Source organism: Zosterops lateralis (assembly GCF_965231275.1).
Source record: "Zosterops lateralis genome assembly, chromosome: Z".
NCBI classification, from domain to species: domain Eukaryota; kingdom Metazoa; phylum Chordata; class Aves; order Passeriformes; family Zosteropidae; genus Zosterops; species Zosterops lateralis.
In genome coordinates, this window is record NC_139800.1 from 45684482 (window position 1) to 45706438 (window position 21957).

Here is a 21957-nt window from a genome sequence, read left to right on the forward strand (position 1 = left end):
AAAGCAAAATTCAACCGTTTTAGTGTTTAAGACAAGAACAACTTTCCTTAGTCTTATATGCTTAGATAAAAAACAATTCACTTCCTTGTGCATGGATTTTTTTGATAAGTAAGTCAAGGAAGTAGAAAGAGATATTTTACTGACACTTTGACACTTTTACATGAACAGAATGTGATATTAAACAGTGATCTTTGCCTAGGCATTTTGCAGTACTAGTTTATACAAATACTTGTACTGAGTAGCTGCTATATCCTAAGTAATTACATAATATTTCCTAAGTAAGTAAAATGTAGCAGGGATTTGGCCACTGTTTCACTGCAGTAGTGTGTTTAAAACTTTTTTCTTTCTCAATGGAGCAGAGGAGAAGTCCACTGGATGTGATTATGATCAACAACACAGTATCCAGAAATCCCAATTAGCAACAAGGCTTCTTGCTTCAGATGTTGTACATGTGTTTGACACCTGATAATTTGCAGTTGGTCAAGACAAGTGTAGATCGGGAATAAACCAAGCACGAATGGGTTTTGGTTAGCAAATTGTTGATTTTTTTTTTCTGAGGGAAGGAAGACAAACTTCTTATCTCTTCAAATGCACATTTTGAGAGTAATTTTTGAACATCTACATCACTTATTTTTGAGTTAGGTGGGAATGTTGTTATTCCATTAATTCTCAAAGACCCTCCTTGAATACCTGAACCTGTCTCTAGACAAGGAAAGAGTGATCTTTTTAACAGACAATTATGGACATCTCTGGTACTAGCAATGAAGATAAGATGGGAAGATAGAAGACCAAAAAAGCCAATGTCCTTTGAAGTCTTTGAAGGCTGGATTAAAGATTAACAAAAGGAAAAATGTGTCAAGTGGAAATGCAAAAAGTGATTTCAGCCCATTACTGTCTGTGTGCTACACTGAGACTGACGACTGAGCTGGGTCTCCTATGGATATTGTTTTCATGCTAACCATCTCTCACAAAAGGAAAAAAATGGATAAGAGAGGTAACTGTGGTCTAATTAGATGTATATTAGCACCATACTATTTAGTGTTATAAAGAATTGTGAGCTTATTGGTTAATGGCAAATGGACATCATAATCTCATAATTAGCTAAGTGGAAGATAGTCATGATTAAAACAGTTTCTAAAAAAACAAAAAGAAAGAAAAAAACCAAAACCAAGCCATAAATATTTATAGAATTCAGAGTCTCCAGTCTTTAAGGCATGAAATCTTTATGTCTAGCTGAAACTGAAGGATGAAGAATAACAGTAGCTGAGGATGACATAAAGTACCTCTTTTGTTTTAAAGGAATGTCACCTATGTCTGATATTTGACCAGGCTCTGAGGAAAAAATATTTTTCTAACATAAAAGACAAATTGCAAAAACTTTCCTTATGGCAACAGGATGTTAATAAACTCTACCTTAATACATATGATAAGCCTTTTCTTTCTCTTAAGCAAAAAGCAGAAAGAACTGTATTAATTTTATTTGGGTTATATTCTTGCGTTCTACAGCTATCATAGGCTATTTGTCTCACACCCTCTTGCCTTTATACTGCTCCATTAGGGAATATTGGACAGATCTGAAGAAGAACTGCTTGAAATTGTCCAGAAAAAACTTTGATCTATGCCTTGAAGCTATTATAAGGTTTGTGTGATGTTAGTATTTACTGTGTGGAATCATATTTTTAATTTTTTCTCTTACAGTTTAATTATCTAGCTTATAACTTCAAGAAAGTCACCTTCATCATAAATCTCCAATAGACATAATTTCTGCTCTTACCTCATCCATGCACCCAGTACAACATACAAGAGCCAGTTGATAAATCAGGTCGCAGAGTGCACTGAATAAGTAAACAGCCTAAATTATACCAGTAACCCTGGTAGAGAGCCGTGTTGCAATTCATTAGCCAGGTGGTAGTGTTCCTGGTGAAGAAGAATTAAAGTTTAACATTAGACTTAGTTAGGCTTTCCAGTCTGTCTACAGAGTGTGTAAGGCTCTCCATATCTCTGCCTTATCTGAAGGGTAACAGAAATACTGGCTCTTTCTGAAAGAAGTGTTGGGCTCTGTGTATTTGATATTCAGGTGGTAACAACTTATGAGACAGCTGAAAGGCTTTGGTGCTCTCATGTCACAGTTTGGAGTCAACTAAACTTAACTATAAACAAATGTTTCTTAAATGCTTCTTTAAGATCTCAACTACTGTAAAGAAACTACTGTAATTGAACTACTGTATAAATTTAAAAACCAGAATAAGGACAGCCATGGAATGAAGGTTCTTGGAGTGAAAATTCCCTTGTGATCAGATGTGCCTCTGAGGCTACCCTGAAATCAAACAGAACATGCAAACCCAAACCTATTGACACTGCTTTTTGCAGCCACCATTTCTGGAATATTTCTGGGCCTCAAACAGCAGCTCCCTTAGACAAATACAATCCTTACATTTAACAAAGCATGGGAATTACTCTTTGAGAGAAGAAAGGAGTGGATGAGAGGAGCAGATCAGTACCTGTCCTTATCAGCAGTTACCAACCTACATTCCAGTGAGCTGTAATTTGACCCTAGCATTTTTCACTATTTGTCTCCGTGACTAACTCATATGATTCTTTATGTAAATTTCAAGGCAGCAGAGCTTCTTGCCTTTTTTTTAGTATGGCTTCCTGAGACCTAAGGGTACAGGTTTATCTTCTCAGTTCAGAGTAACTTCCTAATCTCTTGGCTGATTTTCACCAAACCTGGACCTCTTAGACATTTTGTGAAATACTCAAGTAATGGAGAGAAACACCATGTCTTTCTGCTTTTAAGGGAGCAACCACATTGTGAGTTCCTCCTTTAAGTCTGTGAAATTGACACAGGAGTTCAAGCCTGAGATAGATACCAGCAGGAACTCAAGTCCATGCACATACTTGGTCATTTTGAGCAATATAGATTTTAAAAGCTGTTCTAAAATGTTAAAACATAATGCTACCTATCTCATTATTTGAGGAAAATGCTTTTAATTATTCACTTCTGGTTTAAATCCAGAGCTATTAAAATTATTAATTTCTCTATGTTTCAGGACAATCTTGAGCATATTTGTCTCTGAGGAGAAAAAAAAATCAACATGTTAGTGAATAGGAAGTCTTTCTTTGTCCCTTAAAAAGGAAATACTTTTCTAACAAGCTATATCAACATTCTGCTGGTGTGCTCAGCCTTTTACATTCCTTTTCAAAATATGCAATATATATGATGAGAACAGAGCTGACTTATAACTATAATAGTAAAAGATAATGCAAGGCATTATGGCAACTTCTACTGCTATAAAGCAATGTTTTCCAAGTGTTAACAGTTCACAAATATAATCAAAACTGTTCTTTAGCTTTATCATTATGGCAGTTCATGGCTAATAATGTGTGGTGATTCCTAGACATTTATCTTGAAATATCTTATATTGAAGAATGCTGCATTTTAAAAATATGCTCTCATAATCCTGGAAGAGGTGAAGGCAGGTAGGAAAGGAAGAAAGCAGGCAATAAACCATGAGCATTGTTGAGTGAATATTTCCTTGTTAAACATCACCTCACCATATTTAAAATCCTATAAATGATGCTGGCTGTCAATTTCAATCTCCTATTCATTGACACAGTTCACATTACTTTTCATTTAGTCAGCAGTCATATTTCAATGGCATTTGGCTTAGCATCAAGCACGACTCCTACAGTAGCCATTGCAGCATGTGACCATGTTGCACAAAATATTACTTGAAACAAGACTTAGCTGCCCTACATCATAAATGTCCACATAACTACAAGAATGCGTATTCATTATCCTGTCACTATTTGTAATTTTTTCATTCCTTTGTCATTTCTCCACCAACCTTCTCTCCAGCAGTTTACAGCATGAATCATCTATTTTAAGTGTGCTTTCAAAGACAGTCGAAGCAAGATTATATCAACAGAAGAAAGCCCAAGCAGACAAAAATGTTTCAGGTCTTTCATGAAATTAAGAGAAACTTCTACATAGATACCTGTAGCTAATGATTTATCACAGCTGCCATCCACTATATTATGCAGGCTAAAAGGCAATAAACATAATATGCACCTTCATTATGATTTATCTGGTCGTAATTATGTCATGTAAAGCTCTTTTCTAAATAGAAACTTTGTGCCTCTACACAAGCAGTTAAACTTCCACAGTTACTTAATTTTGTAGATCATCATCACCTTTGGCAGCTTCTTTTGAGATCATTCTCTTTTTGCCACAGAAGCATTAGAAAATATTCTATATAGCACTTGAAATAACAGAAAACACATTGATGCTTGCCCAGATATAACTGAACTTTTTTCTGTTTAAAATGCTTCTGGACTGCAACATTTATAAAGACGAACTGCATACTCACTTTATCTCTTAGACATTGGAGGAAAACTCACTATTTTTAGGCACTTAAATAATAAGCTCTCTATTCCCCCTTCTGTAAATCTGTGTAGGGAAGAAAATAACACCTAGGTTTTATTATCTTCCAGGCATGATACTGATAATCCCTCTGATGTGTCTAGATCATGGTATACATTGGAGCAGAATTAAGTGTAAGACTATTCTTTTTTTTTTTCCTTCAGGGAGCTGGATTTGAAGAGGCAAATATATGAAAAAACAGCATGTTATAGGCCCTTTGGAAGAGAAGAATTTACGTGGGAAATACTCCAAAAGCTTGTGTTTTAAACTTTCCAAAATTATTCACATTATTGACACGTGGTTTAATAATTAGGTAAACTTTCAAGCAATCGAAGAAAAGACTGTATCTACTCTTTTAAAAATGCCATTCTGTAGCTAATAGGTATCCTGAAAATTATTTGTATTTGATTTCTAACTTTCACAGTCTCCTTACAGTTTTAATGCACATAGCCCTATCTAGGATAGTATTCAGCTTGTATTGGGTAATGTGAATAATTTAGGTCTTTGACATGATCAGACATTAAAATGCTGTGGATATTGATGTCATTCCTATTCTCCCAGGGAAGTCTGCTATTGCTTACTTTGTACTGAAGTGGATGAAGTTGGTGAGTAACTTTAGGAGCTCCCTGTGAGAGGAGAGCAGAAATAGCACGAATTGCTGTAATTATTTCAGCCAGAACTTCCATGATTACAGCTTTAGTTAAGGTGCTTCAGTTATGTTTAAATAAATCAGTAAAAACACCAATTTCTGAACATTGGTCACTACACATACCTCTTAGGTAGCATTATTTGCTTGCTTTGAACATTATGGTTTTGTAGTTGTATCTGTGACAATTGATGAACTTCTATATTGTGATTCTTTTATTCATTTATAGTCATTCTCTCAAACTTGAATTTTCCATGTTTGCATGAATTGGAATTGGTTGTATAAATTTTCAATTAAGTTTATTTTGGCCACTTCTGAAATGTAATAAAATGTAAAAAACATTTGGAAGACATGACTTTCCTTTCACTTTTCTGGCTGAAAGCATAAAATGCAGAGAGGGCATTCCAAATCATTTAGGTTCTCTTTGAGGACTAAAGAGGATGATAATGGTTGAATATCAAAAATTCTGTCAAGCAAATTTATCACTAAATTGATTACCAAGACACAATGTTGGAATGCTATAACTGCTGTAATATCAGGGAATTTTAATGAACAGCTAAGCAATACGGCTACGTCACCCCTGTTAACAGAAAGATAAAGGCTCCAGTGATAAGTCTAACCAAATGCAAGTAGCTGATTATATCCTTAGTCTCAAGCAAGTTTTTAAAAGCTTCTTCTTTTCATGCAAAGACTGATCAATCCACTGGTCTGTTGATAGACCAGAGCTGGTGAGGTCACTCTACATCTGTACCCGCACCTTACCTGTCCTGGTACAGTTAACTTGATCTAGCACAGGAGTACTGCAGTCAATCCTTGTGATCTATACATGAGGCACATTTTTCTTCTGTAAGAAAATAAAAATAATTTCTGTAATTCTTTTGTGGGATTTTTTGCAGCTTTTTTTAATTTAATGACAAGTTTTCCTTTTTATCACAGGACCCTAGACCATATCTTGCCTAAAAATAATCCAGTTTAGTTTGCACGTGGCCATAAAATCTATCATTAACCTTTATTAACATTTCTTCAGATTGGTATTGTCTAAGAAATGGTAATGCAGCTTGCTAATTCTGAAATGTCAGAGTAAGTTCCACTATTAGTAATGTAGGGGTACAATGTTTAAATGGATTGCAGAGATGACCACATAGTAAAATGACGATAATGACTTTTTGAAAGAGAGTTCAGTAAGTGGGCATATAGTCTCAATTTTGCAGCTGTCTCAATTACAGCTAGTATCAAATTTACTGCCATGATACTTCACCATTCCAAAGTGAACAGTGATACTTTGGTTCTCACAAAAGAAGACAATTTTGACAAAAAAAATCTTTTGTTAAATTTAATAAAGAAATTATTTGTCCAATTGAGGTGTCTGTTCATCATGGCTTATCATCAAACAAACAAACAAACAATTAAATAAAGCAATACCACCCAAAACCCCCGCAGTGTATTTCAGACTGTAAGAACACATTCCTGAAACACTTCTTTCACTTTGCTTTCTGGCTTCAAAGTTAAAGACCTTTTCTTTGAGGAATTGGATAGACCCCAAATCTTTCTTTCCCTTGTCATTGATTGGTGTTTCAAGGAAGTCAGGAGCAGCAACTGTAGAAGAAATCTCTAACTACAGACTGGAACACGTACGGTCTACATTCAATCTCCAGAGACCTTGTCCACAAGTTTCAGCAAGTTTTCTAATAACCAGTAAATTATTTTTATTTATATAGGGCAGCTAAATTGTCCTATATAAAATTTTCCTAAAGAAGAGCAAAAATATATAGGCCTTGTTTGAAGCCAACAGAGAAAAGATACATCTGCTAACTTTGTAGTGTCTAATCCAAAGCTAGAGACAAAGCTATTGCTCCACAAAACCAGTGAAGTATTTTTTTTAATAATTGGCATATTTTCCTATTATTAGAAAAGAATAACTTAAACTAGAAACTCAGCTATAAAGAAAGGGTTCCCAAATCAATAACAGCAGTTATTGCTGAAAACTTAGCTAAATTAGAATGTAGCATACATACACAGAGATCAATTTAAATATCTTTATTTCCAAATGATTCAAATACTGCTTTATTTACCTTGTTATTTTAATATCAAATGAAGAGGCTCTTATTTGAAATATGCAGTTAGAAAAAAAAAATCTCCCAACATATAGCAGGTGATAATCTGCATAAGGAAAAAAATGTACATCAGAAGACCACAACAGGTTGTGCATTATATTTTGCAACTAATAGAAAAAGCAATATGAATGAAAAATCTGTGCTGCACAAAATTACCTGGGTGTAACACAGAGGTATTACTGCCTGTTCACTACCCAAAGCTGCTGATTCTTGCTGGATTGTGTGAGGCAGAACTAGACCTAAATCTTTCAAAAGGGCACAGTATCAGTAGACTAGCCACTTAGGAAAGAAAATGATTGGACAGAAGCGCCAGCTTGGCTCTAAGAGTGCCTTTGGTATATTTGTGATCTGAGAAGAAATCTGAAATGAGAAAGATCTGAGGGTTATCTGCATGCAAATCAAGGATATTAAATTAAGAATGGTCAAGCCTCTTTTCTTTGCATTGTCTGAGGATTAGCTTTATGATTCATTCTTCTGGACTATATCACAAGAGCAATTGCAATAAAAAGTACAAACATTGAACAAGTATTTAATCTTCTTTTTGAATTGTACTTCTAAAACAGATTTTCAGCTGTGCTGAACCTAATGAACTCTATCTAGATCTATGGAGACATTATTATGTGTGCCATTTTCTAGTCATATTTTGATTAAAGGTTGCATAGAGAAATCCAAAGTAGAATACTAATTCATTGCTGTTTAATTAATTTAATCCCTAAGAAGCTGAAAGCAATTACTGGAATGAAAATTAAAGTGCTATCTTTACTACATGCTAATAGACAAAATGAATTTTTTATCTAATAATTACCCAGTTTATGGTTCTGCCCTGCCTTGACCTTATGACACAAGAAGAAATCCCTCCTTTACCACCTTCCCCACCAAGGTTTTTGGCCAGAATGATTTGCAGTGCATTCTGGGTGAATCTGAGGAAGAAAGAAGACTACGTGAGAGTCCAAAGGGGAAGGTTAGAGCAGAGCTTTTTAATCAGGAGCTGAAGCATCCCACTGGAGTACAGTGTGGTTGTCAGAACTGGGATGCAAACTAGTAACAGATGGCACAACCTTGTTTTTCTCTGCTTTTCAACAGGAACTGTGCCAGCATATAAATGGATAAGCCTTACCACCTTTAGCAACTTAAAAAAACCCCATAGACCTCTCAAGCTGCATAAATAAAAAGAATACTTTTTTTTCTGACCATGCAGTCTTAAAAATGGTAGCATTTTACACTTCTGCCTCCACAATAAATGAAAATGGGGTCAGCTACCAGCACTGCAGAGCCTTCTGCACTCACTGAAAAATCTGCTTGACCTCTCCAGTATGACCTTGGATATTTAAAACCACAGGTCAGTAAAATATTATGCAAATATTCTTTTAAACTTTTTTAATCCAGAAAAGCTGAATTCATATCAAGGATCTCCTGTCTTACCTGCAGTAGTTGCAGTGCCAAAACCATCCAAATTTTTTCAAGTGTGACATTCCTGCTGCCTATCCTACATATTTTCTTATATGTCCTTCATGTGTAACAGAGAGTTACTTCTGCAATTTTTCTGAGAACAAGTTCCCACTGCAAGCTATCACTGACCTATCTGAGAAATTTCAAGCAACAATTGGTTGAGCTTTTATTATCAAATCTCACAATTGGTCCCTAGCTGCATATAATTTTTGGACTGGAATTTTGATTATTTTTGTCAAGAGCCTTTCTCAACAGTAAAGTCTCTTGCATAAGCAGTAAACCAATAAAGTTTTAAATATAATCAGTTTTCATGGATGGAATTTTATTTAGTAATTTTTATACATTAAAAATGTGCACACTGATAGAGTAACAAGATTCTCAGACAATACATTTAATGGCATTTCAATCAGGCATGCTGCTGCTGAAGCAAATAAAGTCCTGCTGCCTTGTCATCCTCAGCTGTTTCTTCTGACTTTGGGACATCTCTTCTGAGCTGAGATAAATGTTAGGCTTAGCAGTGAAATAGTCAGGGAATTTTAGCACAGGGTTAAAGCTGGTTAGCAAAAAACCCACAAAACCCCAAATATCCAAAAGAGGTTAATTTAGCCCAGGTCACTCAGTCTGAAGTTACATCAGAAATCTCAGTCATCACTTAAGCTGAACAAATAGGAAGTAGCCTCATATTCCATCTAAATCAGTCTTCCATTTGGGAACAAGAAAGCTACTGAAATAAAACCTAGACCTTCAAAACGAGAAAGATTGCTTCTGTGGTTCCTTACAGAAATTCCTGTCCTTTTTCCAGTGGCCTTTTATGAACGAGTCTTTGAAGGGGAAGATGCAGCTGAATGGTACAAGGGATAGTGAGTGGAACAATATGGTCTAGCAAACCTAACTAACAGTGTTTGTTTGTAAAAAAATAATTACAGCATTGGCCCGAACAAAAATAATCGGGAAAGTCAGACACCAAAGCAGGACTGAAGGTAAGATGCTCCTACAGGTAGGACTTCCTTCAAAGAAGTATTGGTGGTATAATTTACTGCAACAAAAGAAGTTTTATTACAGGGAGAATTGAAAGAGAAAAATAGCAGCTGATCTCTGCTGCAGTTAGAAGGAAGTTCTCTATTACAATCTTTGATAATTTTTTTTAAATTAAACTTATAAAAACATGGGATCTCCATGTAAATCTGCTTGCCTTTAAGACCACACTTCTTGACTGACCAAGCATTACAGAAAAGTGAGGGAATCACAGGAGGTCATGCCCCTGTAATTTATACACAGCATGAAGAACAGCAAGTATTTAGTTTATGGACGTTGATTGAGAATTACAACTTCAAAAAAATTTAACCAGCCATCTGTGCAGGAGAAAGTAGCCAAGGCCACCTGAAATCTTACAGAATATGGGGATGTCTGGGATTGTCTCAAAGTGATAAATCTGCTGGCGAAGTGCAGACAGTAACAACTAAAATTCTGAAAGAGAATCTTGACTTTTGGTGTAATTTCTGAAACAAAAGGTTTGGGGACAAGCCTTGCTTCTAGTGATCTGCTGTCTTGGGCAATACAGCCTTATTCTGGAAATGAGTTGACCAGTTTGGGATCTACCAAACACACGGAGGTGTCAGCCTTACCTGTAAAAACACAGGCTGACACTTTCTGCAGATATGGTAATTCCCAACACTTGTGTTGTGTGTTGGTTTTGCATGGCCTGGGTTTTGGCAGCAGCAGGGGGCATGAAGATGGCTTCTGTGAGAAGTTTCTAGAAGCTTCCACCTGAAGAGCTTCCAGCAGAGCCAATCCCTGATGGCTCTGAAGATGGACATGCTGCTGACCAAGGCTGGGCCAATTAGAGATGATGGTAATGCCTCTGTAGTAACATATTTAAGAAGACATTAAAACAAAAGTAGGCGTGCAGTTTTAATTCTAGCCAGAGAAGAGGATGAAGTGAGATCATGAGAGGGAAACATGTGAGGCACCAAGGTCAGTGGAAAAGGAGAGACAGGAGGTGCTCCAGGTGCCAGAGGCAAGATTCCTTTGCAGGCTGTGGTGAGGACCAGGGTGGAGCAGCTGTGCCCCTGCAGCCCGTGGGGATCCACAGGGAGATGCACAGATCCCCTCCCAGCCCGTGGGGGAGGTGCCCATTCTGGAGCAGGTGGATGCCTGGAGGAGGCTGTGATCCAGTGGGAGACCCAGTGGAGAGAGGGGCCCTGCTCCCAGGCTGGAGTAAGCAATCCGTTGAGGGCTGCACCCCATGGAAGAGTGACCCCCACTGCAGCAGTTTTGGGAGGACTGTCTGCCCGTGAGATTTGGAGCCATGCTGGAGAAGTTCACAGAGAACTGTCTCCCATGGGAAGGGACTCCATGGTCTCACAGGGGAAGGACTCCTCTCCCTGAGCAGTGGAAGAAAACTTTGGGTGACAAACTGACCAAACCCCCACCCCCTGTCTCCCTGTGCTGTCAGTGGGAAGGAGGGAGAGGCTGGGGGAAGAAAAGGTATTTTTACAGCCTTATTTTACTTCTCATTATTCTCTGATTCTGTTAGTAATAAACTCACTTTGTATCTCTAAGTTGAGCCTGCTCTGCCCTTGGAGTGTTTTCTCCCTGTGCTTATCTCCACTCGTGAGCCCTTGGTTACATTTTTCTGTGCTCTGCCCAGCCGCGGCAGGGGAGGGTGAGTGTGTGCCCGGCACTGGCCGGTGTCACAGCACACAGGGACACACGAGAGCGCTCCCGGTGCCGCAGCGGGGCCCAGGGACGGCAGCGGCCGGGCCCCTCAGGGCTGCGGGGAAAGGTGACTGGCGTGGGAAGATCCCGAGGGCGGACGAACCGAGAAAGGCCACCAGCAGTGGGAAAAGCACAGGTGCTGCCCAAGAGCAAGCGGTGCCGGCGGACGGGAGACAATTCACCTCTTGCCGACCGCCAATCTACGTTAACTCAGGTGTGTGGAAACACACCGGTGCCGGGGGAATGGCGACCCTTCCTGGGGGAAAGCGCCGCGGGCAGGGCGGGAAGGCAAGCTTCGAGCCACAGCCCGTGCGGAGCCAGACTCCATGGGGGGCCGCTGCGGGGGCGGGGCGGAACCCAGAGCCCGTGCGGAGCCGGACTCCCTGAGGGGCCGCTGCGGGGGCGGGGCGGAGCCCAGAGCCCGTGCGGAGCCAGACTCCATGGGGGGCCGCTGCGGGGGCGGGGCGGAGCCGGGGCTCCTCCCGGGGGCGGGGCCTGGCCGGGCTGCGGCGGGCGGCGGCGGCGCGTAAGTGACGCAGCGTTCCCGGAAGCCGCCCGGAGCAGAGGGGCGAGCGGCTCGGGAGGCGACAGAAGAGACGGGCGGGCTCTCGCCGCGGCTGTCGGTGCCTCGGCGGAGCCCTCCAATTCCATCCCACTCTGCTTCTATCCCTTCCCTTCCCGTTCTATTCTATTGCCTGCCGGGGGCCATGTCGCTCTTCCAGTCCGCCCTGGACTTCCTGGCGGGCCCCGGCTCCCTGGGAGCCGCCAGCCGCGACCAGAACGATTTCGTGGGGCAGACGGTGGAAATGGGCGACATGAAGCTGCGCATCAAGCGGGTCATCGCCGAGGGTGAGAGCGGGTGACGGGGCCGTGCCGTGCGGGGCGGACCCGGGCGCTGCCGGGCTGGGCTGGGCTGGGCTTCCCCGCGGGCCTCCGGCTCCCGTTTTCCCTGTCTCCTATTCCTGTACCAGGAGGGTTTCCTCCTTGGCAGGCCGCGCCCGGGTGGGGGCGGGCGGGCGGCGGCGGGGCGGCGGTTCCGGCCTCTCGGGAAGGGTCGGTGTCCCCAGGCCCGGGCGTCGGTGTCCCCAGGCCCGGGGGTCGGTGTCCCCAGGCCCGGGGGTCGCAGCAGCGCTCGGTGTTACTGTCCCGCCTCAGGAACGGCCGCAGAGAGCCGCTGTGTTTTGTGGCCGCTTCTTCCTTGCTTCGTGGTTTAAAATGCTTTCGCCACATAACAGAACTCCGAGGAGTTTGCAGTCTGTCAGGGCCTTTATAATCTACCGCGGACCTAATGGAAATTCTGGATTACGCGGTGTTTTGGTTTTTTTGGTTGTTTTTAAAAATTATTTATTTTGGTGATAGTGTATAATATTATGCCAAATATCCAAGGTTGCCTCTGTTGTTTGGAAGACTGTGAAATGCAGGAAGTGTGTTTGCTTTAAACGCACTTGTCAGGAGGCTGGTCTTACGGTACACATAGACTTTGCTAGAGTACAAGGAGTTAAATATCTAAGGCAGTTTCCAGTTTCAGTCAAGTTACGGATAGGTAGCCTGGCACACGACTTGTTAATCTGTTTTAGAAAAGATGATACGTTTGATAGATGTAAATTATTTAGATATTAGCAGAAATTTGGATTGTCTTGGGCTTGTGGTCAGAGAAAATACTTTATTTCCTCAAGCAGAAGAACCATTGAAGGCTAGTCTCAGAAGACTAAAATACGAAGTTTTCTGTACTACTGCAGTTAAATATTTCATTAACTTTGTAGACATGGTTGATGTTATTTAGGTTAAATACCTCAAAGCTCTATTTAGAGCTCCTTTTCGTTATTGGAGTTTCTTTCTGTAATTTCTTCTTGTAATTATCTGGTACTAAGTAGTTTTCTGTTGCAATATCTTGGTGATCAGCATAGAAGAAAAATTTGGTTAAAGATTAGCTTCTTTAAACCATTTGTAATCTACTTACAAAATCTTTTTTCGGTAAAACAACAGTAACTACGTCTTCACTGCTTTATCTTCTTAAGGGCAATATTTGTCGCTTGAATGCTCAAGCACTTTTGGCATATGATCCTGGAGAAAACCTGGCAGTTTCTTATGTAGTAAGTTGCATTTAAAACAGTGCTAAATGTCATGTCCTCCTCCTGTTCTGCCTTCAGCCTTTACTTACAGCTTCTTTACAGTCAGAATCAGGACTGAAATGTAGCACTCAGTAGGATGTGAATGCTAAACGAACTGTCTGTGCTGCTGATACTGTAACATTCTTGCTGGCAGTGACCACAGCAGAACAAAGCAAAGTTAGGGCAGGAAACTGTTTTTGAGGCATATATGCTATTTGGTTATGGTTCTGGAGCAGGTGCTTTAGTACTTCACTTTGACAGCAGCCTATTGTTTCCCAAAATTTGACACAGGTATTGTAAAATGTCAGGGGAAAGATGCCAGGTTAGATGACATAAAGATTACTTAAATGGAGGCATGCTTTAACTCTACAGTTCTTGACAATTTCTCTGCTACTACAGCTTTGTGTTCCATGTTTGCCTGACTGTTATGGTTTTATTTTATGTTGTTTTATTTCCTTATTTTGCTAACTGAAATTGGGCTAGCTGCTTGCTTTTTCTAGAAAGTATAATTTTCAAACCAATGTAGCTGGTCTGAAAGAACCCATGCAGTATGTTGAGTATAAAGGTAAATTAGATATAAAATATGAAAGTCCTAGCCTCTCGTGCTATCTTTGGACTTGAATTTGTCTGTAGCATGTAGTTAATTTCTTGCTTAAATTGCATTTATCTTTCAGGTCTGGACATGTTGTGGTACCTTCTGATACATGAGTCCACAACTGTGGCATATAAGTACTCCCTTCCATGGTTACGAATATACAATCTATTTTCCTTCTCAGTTCTTTCATGCCAAATTCTCTACTGGAAATTCCAGTGCAGCTTTCTGAATCTGGATTTCAAACCCACGGTGAACTGGATTTGAGACAGAGCCTTTTCTTTTGGCTCGTACGCTCAGGTTTGTTTGTAGCTGGTGTGAGCAGAGCCTGTGGTTTAGCGTTGCACGGTGTCGTGTGGCAGCACAGGTTCAGTTGTTCCCATAGCCCACAACTCCTTCCAGCTCTGTAGTGTTGCCATTGCTGGTGCAAATCCATGTTTGGCTGTGCTATAAGCTGAGACTGGTTGTGCGGGTCGCTTGGATGCATCTTCCTGGTTGTTTCATGGAGGTGTCGTGCTGGGGTTGGACTGGGCTGATGGAAAATGCGGTGTGATGCTGCAGGAGACTGACAGCAACATGTAGGGGATGAGCTGATGATGATCTCTTGTGCTGATATACTTCTAAATGCAAGAACAGAGTAAGTGTGTCACAGACTGGACTGAATATGATATCCTGGTTTTTTTTCTGCTTGGATGTTTCAGTAGCTCACTGCAGGTAAGATTTTAGAGGACCTTGGTGGGGGCCTTTACATATAATCCCTACTTACCCTGGATATGATGATAGCTTCAGGTGTCATGGCTTTCTTGGATCCTCTGGTTAACTGCACAGACCCCCACACAATATATCTCAAGTAAGATAGTTACAGATTTCCTGCCTATTTAGTGAATTTTGTTGCTTCTTTTGTATATGAGACTGAACAATTTAGAATAAAGCAGGTGTTTGGTTGTGTGAAAAATGGGGAACAAGCAAGTTCTGTAGCACAAATTTAACAACCATTCTTCACATGTAATGAACTCTTATACTTTCTTTGAGTAATGAACATTGACAAAAGAGTACACAAGAAGAGAAACATGATGAGAAAAAGAATGCATTATTCCTTAGTCACAAAGATATCAATAGCACAGACTTAAATGGGTACAGACTTTAATTTTTTTTTTTTAGTTTAAAAATAGATGTCATAACTTGAGGCCACATAGGTAAATGACTTGTTACAAGCTGCTTTCTTTCAAGGTGAAACTTCTGCAATTAAAAAAGTTTTTTTTTTTCTGATACTTCAGGGGTTCCTTAGTATTTTGAGTGTGTACAGGCAGTATTACAGTTTGCCAAGCTTATAGGAACAATTCTGTGGTCTCTGCAACTCCTAGATTCATAGGATAATGATAACCTAATAAAGTCCAGGTTTTTGAGTGGATTTAATTTGTAAACCTCTAGCAGCAGGGACACAAATAATGCTTAATGTCAAGTTTCTGTGAACGTTGTTAGCTTTATTTACTGACAGATAGTGGGGGAAAAAAAAGGTGATTCCTAAAGAACAACTAAAGTATCTGACCTAGCAGCTTTCCAGTTTGCATTCTCTTTACTGTAAATGTAGACAATGTTATCGACATGGAGCAGAACAGTTGTTTTTTGAAGCTGTTGTTTCTTGGCTGTAGCAGTTCTTGCTTGCAGGGAAGCTCTGAAGGTTTCAAGGTATTCTACCTCTCTGTTTCTCAAGGGTGTGGGAAAATGTACAGATCTTTAAGTTTGGGCTATCCTTCATTCTTGAGGCAGTTTTATTGTGTTGCTAGGACTTTGCAATGGACACAAATGCATTACTGGACTTGAAAAAAATGCCTATGAGTCAATGCTTGGCAACAATTAACACAGCATCTTTTCTGTTTTGATACTCTGGTAGAAAAGCTTTCAGGTGAGATGCACTGTAACTTACAGTCCAAGCTAAAATTATAGTATTTCAATCAAGTTACAGCTGAAACATAAACCACTGAAAGTTGATGGAAATAAATTTGGTCAGTATTTGGGAGGGGAGTAGACAAGTCATATCAAATAGTTACAAACAGGAAGCTACTCACACCCTCGCTTTCTCATGACTAGTTAAGTGTGTAGTGAAACAGTGAGTGAATTACAGTAGCAAGCAATGTTATGTGGTTGGTGTCCCTATTTTGATGCTTCTCTGGCTGTCATTTTAGTGAAACTGCTTATCTGAAAAAATAATTTGTGAAGATGTGAAAAACAGGGACATGATAAAAAAGAACAGTTTAAAATCCAACTTAATGTGTAAATGCAGTGAAGTTATTCAGTATTATTTGATGCCTAGGTTTGACTTGAGGGAGAATCCAAATCTCCTGATTGGAAAAGCAAGGGTCTTCAAATCTCTATAAGAGAATGATGAAGCACTGACAGGAGCACTGCCTGAGGCCTTTGGTGGTGCAAGGATAAGTGTAGGGTGCTTGCTAATAAAGCAAATGAGGTAGAGTTAGTTCCTGATTTTCTTGAGGTGGTGTGGTGCTCTGTAGTGAGCCTTGATGTGTGAGAGTTTGTGTCTACAGAAAAGAAATAAACCCAGTTTCTGTATGAGAAAATACTATCTTAGATGACTTTGGGGAGCTCAGGCTGTCTTCTGAGAATGGGGCTCTGAAATGCCTCAGCAATGCAAAACCTGTCTCTCTGGGCAATAGCTGGGGTGGGTGTACATATCTCTACACTGGTGATCTGTATGAGGGAATACTAAGATGTTTTTGCTGATACAGAAAGCCTCAGAAAACTGTCTTAAAACCGTCTACAAACATTTACATGAGTGGAAAAAATAAGTGAAAACACCCCAAATGTAATTGCATTCTTTAGACCTCCTTACAAGTTGTTCTTCTCTAAACTTCCTTTTTACAATTTGCCTCAATCAGGTCTGCTGTACAGGTGTTTGTAGAGGTTTGTTGAAAGTGCTTTTAAAATAATTTCTTCTGAATGTTTGCAAAATATATTAGGGGGCTTCTCTACTGTTACGGCAGAGAAGTTTTGCTGGTAAACTTGTCCCTATTAAGTGTCTGTTAAAACTGCTTTAATAGACTACTTCTTCAAGGTAGCCGACATCAAACTGTAGAACTACTCTTAAGAATGAAGCAGTAGGACTAGTTTGGCTTTTTGTGTAAGTTTTTTTTTTTTCCACTGATAACAGATGGTTAAAAAAAAAAAAAGTTAGAAGTACCTTACAACATACTTTAACTCCTTTGGTACCCCAGAAAATCCATGGAATTAAACATGGCATCTGCTGTAGTGCTGCAGTAGTAGTGAACCAAACACTGCGTGAAACGAGCCAAGTTGTATGGAGCTGAATTCAGTTCAGATGAAAGAATGAAATGACAGAATAGGAATCTTACTTGAAGCTGATGTTTTGAGAGGGGCTTAATTGTAAAAGGTGATCTTGTAGGTCGTAGCATTTGGATTCTCTATGAGGCAGGTGCAATAAAGTAGGAATTAACCAGGCATGATACCACCAGTTTTTCTCTGGAGACCTGGAACTCCATTCTGTTTTGCATTTCTGTAGTTGATAATAAGGTTCAATCACTGAAGTAGAAATGCATATCTTAGGCTGGTTATGTACTCTCAAACTTCTAGTATCTCAATGAGGTTTGCATAGTGTTCTTAAGCAGAAGGAAGTGTTTGAGAAAGTAGATAGTTTGACAAAAGGAGTTGGGAGTATTTTATTGTATAACACATTGCAATTTAGTAACAATATTACCCTTATTGGAAGGTGTGCTTCAGTGCTTAAAAATACTTTCTGCTTTTAATACAAAGCCTGAAGCATGACAATTACCTTAAAAATAGGAAGTCTATGTTTAGCACTTATCTTCCTTAGTTGCTGTTTTTTATACAAAATGTTAGCAGTGTAATGCCAAAAATTGTAATTGAAATTATCAGGTAATACTTGCTATACTGTGTTTTGGTTTTATAAGGACCTTTTTAAAAAATGGCTTCATAAGAAATCTGCATCTGCAGACTTAACAAAATGCAGGAAAGTAACAAAGTCAATGTCCTCTTGGCACGTGTAGAAGAAAGGAATAGAATATCTGATCTCTTGCTGAATTTTGGCAGTCTGGACCAGATGCTGAAAAATGTGTGCTTGATACATTCAGAAATGTATCTAAATTCATGTATTGATTCTGTTAGACTAAAAAGAGTGATGTACCTGAATATTGAAATTAAAACTGACTTAATGTGCCTTCTTCTTGTAGGAGGTTTTGCTTTTGTCTATGAAGCTCAAGATCTTGGAAGTGGCAAAGATTATGCTTTGAAGGTAATGTTAATTTACTTCACTATAGGTTTGTAAGGTCTGTCTTTTAGCTTGATATTTTAGCATGAGAATTAGTCCTTGATGCATACCACTGAGCAAGTAAGTAACTTGGAAAAATCCAGTATATTAATGATGTTTGTAGCCCACTATTTAGCATAGTCATTCCAGTTGGAACCCTGCACTTCATATTCAGGTGACAAACAGGGGAAGCAATCATCTTTTAGGTGCTGCTGGTCTTTATTTTTTTTTTTTTTTATTTATGTAGAAATTAATGATCCAGTCCAAAACATTTTGTTGCATGAGTAAAAAGAATATTTCAAAGTTACCTGAAGTGGAGTGCAGGAATCTATTTCACTCATCAGAAGCAGATTTAGCCTACCATCTTACTTTGAGTACATTTCCTTAGTATTAAAAATAATGTTCCACACTTTGACTCTGATTAAACATTTAGCTTGATACTTTTTATAGACACTTCTCTGGATTCTTGGTTTCTAGAGGGTTCTGGTAATCAGCTGTAAACAGGGTAGTTGTATGAGGGGTGGGAGAGGTAAGTTTGCATTATACCATCAGTATAATGGTATAACTCCGGCTTTTTCCATTTAATTCCAAATCCTATGGTAAAAAAACATGTGACCAAAGCCATATGCTATGTGTTCAGAAGGTCCTCTACAAGTAGTCCCATTGAAAAATAGCAGGTAAAAGTGAACCATTACTATACTTCCCCTGTTCTGTAAAACCAAACTTTTGTAGCCAATACTTAGGCTGATTGTAGTCAAATGTTGACTGCAAATCCAGGTAATACTAGAAACAATAATGCTTAATTTTGCTACTGATTACACAAGTACCATGGAAAAAGCTGGGCTACGTAATCTGGAGGAGTTTAGTCTAGAGTGAGTTGAAGTTTGTTGCTGAATATTTCAGACAGAAGGTGAATCTTTCCTTGTTAGCCCACAATACTGCAGCCAGGAGACTTTAGTGCTTTATTTATCAGAGCAGCTACTTTCAAGAGTGTCTAAAGTTAGAACTGCTCAATTATCACTGAACCTTAATAGTCCAGGTAACTGGACAACTGTGCATTATTTATGACAGAATGTCAAAATATACAATAAGCCAGCTCTGTTTACTGCCCCATTACAGTTCTTTAGGTTTTTGACTATAGCTCATTCTTCATATTCTGTGGAAAAAAAATATAAATCTAAGCACTGTTATTCTGTAAATTTCAGTAACTATATCTTCTGAATTATTTTGACAGCGATTGTTGTCTAATGAAGAGGAAAAGAACAAAGCCATCATTCAGGAAGTTTGTTTTATGGTATCCTTTTCTGTAATATATTTAACTGCCTGAGATTTCTGGAAAACAAAAGATTGCTGTGCAGATTCTGTTTTTCTTCATGCCATATGCTGCCTAAGAGGACTGACATTCTGGAAGTCTGGGTTCATGGTTTGTCATGAATCTGGTACCAACATCCCAAAAGTTCAGTTCTTGAAAAATTGCAGTAACACAGTGTGTGCAGATAATTTTTGTAGCTAGTGTAGATTTTGCCATGTACTTCTAGTAGAAAGTGAAATTCTTATCTGAGCTTTCTTTCACCCTGTGAATGTCGTCAAGAGATGATACTTAGACCTTAAATAGAGTTCCCTTGCATGCGTGAGATTTATTGCTCTTTGCTTTTACTCTCAATGTTTATTAATTTCTGCTTTGGATGCATCTGGCTTTAAGAAGTAATGCTGGATATTAAGGAAGATATTCCAGTAGACTAAATGCGTAAGAAACAAGAAACAGATGTTTCTTAGTGTCCTTGCTGTCCTCCTTATCTTCAGTGATGTCAGAAAGTAGAGTATAATATAATTTCAGAGTGTTTTCAATCCTTTATTTTAATAAATTCAATATTTTGTCCCTGGCCTGACTCCTCTTGGATCCTCAGTTTGTTTCAAGAGTCAGTGAATGGCTGTGGTATGCTGATGTGTTCCCTTCTGAGTATTCAGCTTCATTTTGAATTAGCAGGCAAATCCAGCTCAATTTAAGCTACTCAAACATTTCTATCTATGATTCCTGATACATTTGGCAAAATCTTAGCTTAAACACCACTTACTAGAAGTCCACTTCTAAGACAGAGTACCATAGCACTATACATTTTCTATCTACTCTGACATTATCTTGCCAAGAGTAAAGAACTCAATTTAACATTGAGTTCTTTACTCTGAGCTGTGAAAAACATTTTGGATGTTTTTCACAACTTAGAGTAGGTAAGCAGGTGTACAACATGATGAAGGGTTAATTGTTGCTAACTTTCTGAGATAAGACTGTGAAATGCAATTAATTCCTGCAGCTCTGAATAAAAGGTTGTGAGGAGATGGGCAAGATCAGATTGATGTGAATTGTGTGGATCCAGCTTGCGACTTACAATGTCTTAGCTTTTCTCTCTTCAGACTTGGTGAATGCATTGTAAATACATTGTGTTTGTCTCACATGAATCTCAATGTATGCAGACAGGCATAATGTAACATAACTTCCACTGGCAGAAGTTGAGGTCACTTACACTGTACTCTCCTTTACATAGCTCAAAAATGATACCTCAAATTTTTGAATTGAAAGTGAAACGTGATAAAGGTTTTAGCATGAAAAATTACTACCGATCATGGGAGGGTAAGATCCTTGCCATTTTAGACCTCTAATTGTTTTGAACTCTATTTTAATTACCTTAAATTGAAGCATGGCATACTTAATACTTCTGTGGGAAAGATAGGTGAGGATACGATAACTCTTTCTTGATCAGCTATCTAGAGAAACAGCTGATAATTAGAAGGTGTCCCTGCTACTCATGCTAGGTTCTTGCAGTCATTGTCAAAAGACAAAAAGAACTAGTCCTGAGTCCAGCTCAATATTTTATTTTGACTTTTTATTACATTACCTTAGATTGCTTTCTCAGATTTCTTATAGCTGAGGCATGTATTTCCCTGTTTTGGTTAGGGTATTCATTGCAGCAGTTATGCTTTCTGTGGTTTTAAGCTGACATTTTGAGTGAACTACTGGATGCAATAGTATCAATGAACTTGGGAGTTATCTTCCTTGAATGTGTTATCTCCAGAAAAAACTTTCAGGTCATCCCAACATTGTCCAGTTTTGCTCTGCAGCATCTATAGGAAAAGAAGAATCAGACACAGGGCAAGGAGAGTTTCTTCTGCTTACAGAGCTGTGTAAAGGTAAATTTTATTTCTTTTCCTAGCAGTGCACATTGCTTCTGGCAGATGTTTTGCACAGGTTGCTTGTTAACTTACAAGCTTGGAATGACTGTAGAGGATGGCATGATTCAGTAGAGCTAGAGTTCAGACTTACCTTTTATAGGCCAAAGATCATGTTTTTTTAGACTACAGTTTAACCTTGTCTTAAATACTAGGTAATAATTAAGTTTTTTGTTTGAGCCTCATCAGAGAAAGGAAGAGTAGGAGTAGTTCCTTAGAGGACTCTTTGTTTCGTCACTGTAGTCAGTGTGGACTTGCCGTTTTCAGAAAATCTATTTAATAAAACTCATGACTGTAGACCTTTCTTGACAAGGGTCTGTTGGTGTCAAGCTTTCAGAATTTGCAGTGTTCTCTGTGTGCTTATGTGAATTTCTCT

At 39.1% G+C, this 21957-nt stretch overlaps 1 protein-coding gene and 1 long non-coding RNA gene across 3 annotated transcripts in view; both read left to right on the forward strand.

The window, feature by feature from the left end:
* The first annotated feature begins 888 nt into the window (after nucleotides 1-888).
* LOC310922780 lies at nucleotides 889-5408 on the forward strand. The gene is made up of 3 exons (XR_014592489.1): nucleotides 889-994; nucleotides 1559-1639; nucleotides 4588-5408. It is a non-coding gene; the product is annotated as an uncharacterized lncRNA (long non-coding RNA).
* Nucleotides 5409-11911: 6503 nt separating this feature from the next.
* GAK (cyclin G associated kinase) overlaps nucleotides 11912-21957 on the forward strand; it is a 68280-nt gene continuing 58234 nt past the window's right edge. For both annotated transcript variants that reach the window (XM_083884207.1, XM_083884208.1), the window contains exons 1-4: nucleotides 11912-12199; nucleotides 18280-18341; nucleotides 19591-19650; nucleotides 21428-21542. In XM_083884207.1, the coding sequence (XP_083740333.1) occupies nucleotides 12058-12199; nucleotides 18280-18341; nucleotides 19591-19650; nucleotides 21428-21542 (379 nt within the window). In that variant the 5' untranslated portion in view covers nucleotides 11912-12057. The remainder of the gene's footprint in view (nucleotides 12200-18279; nucleotides 18342-19590; nucleotides 19651-21427; nucleotides 21543-21957) is intronic.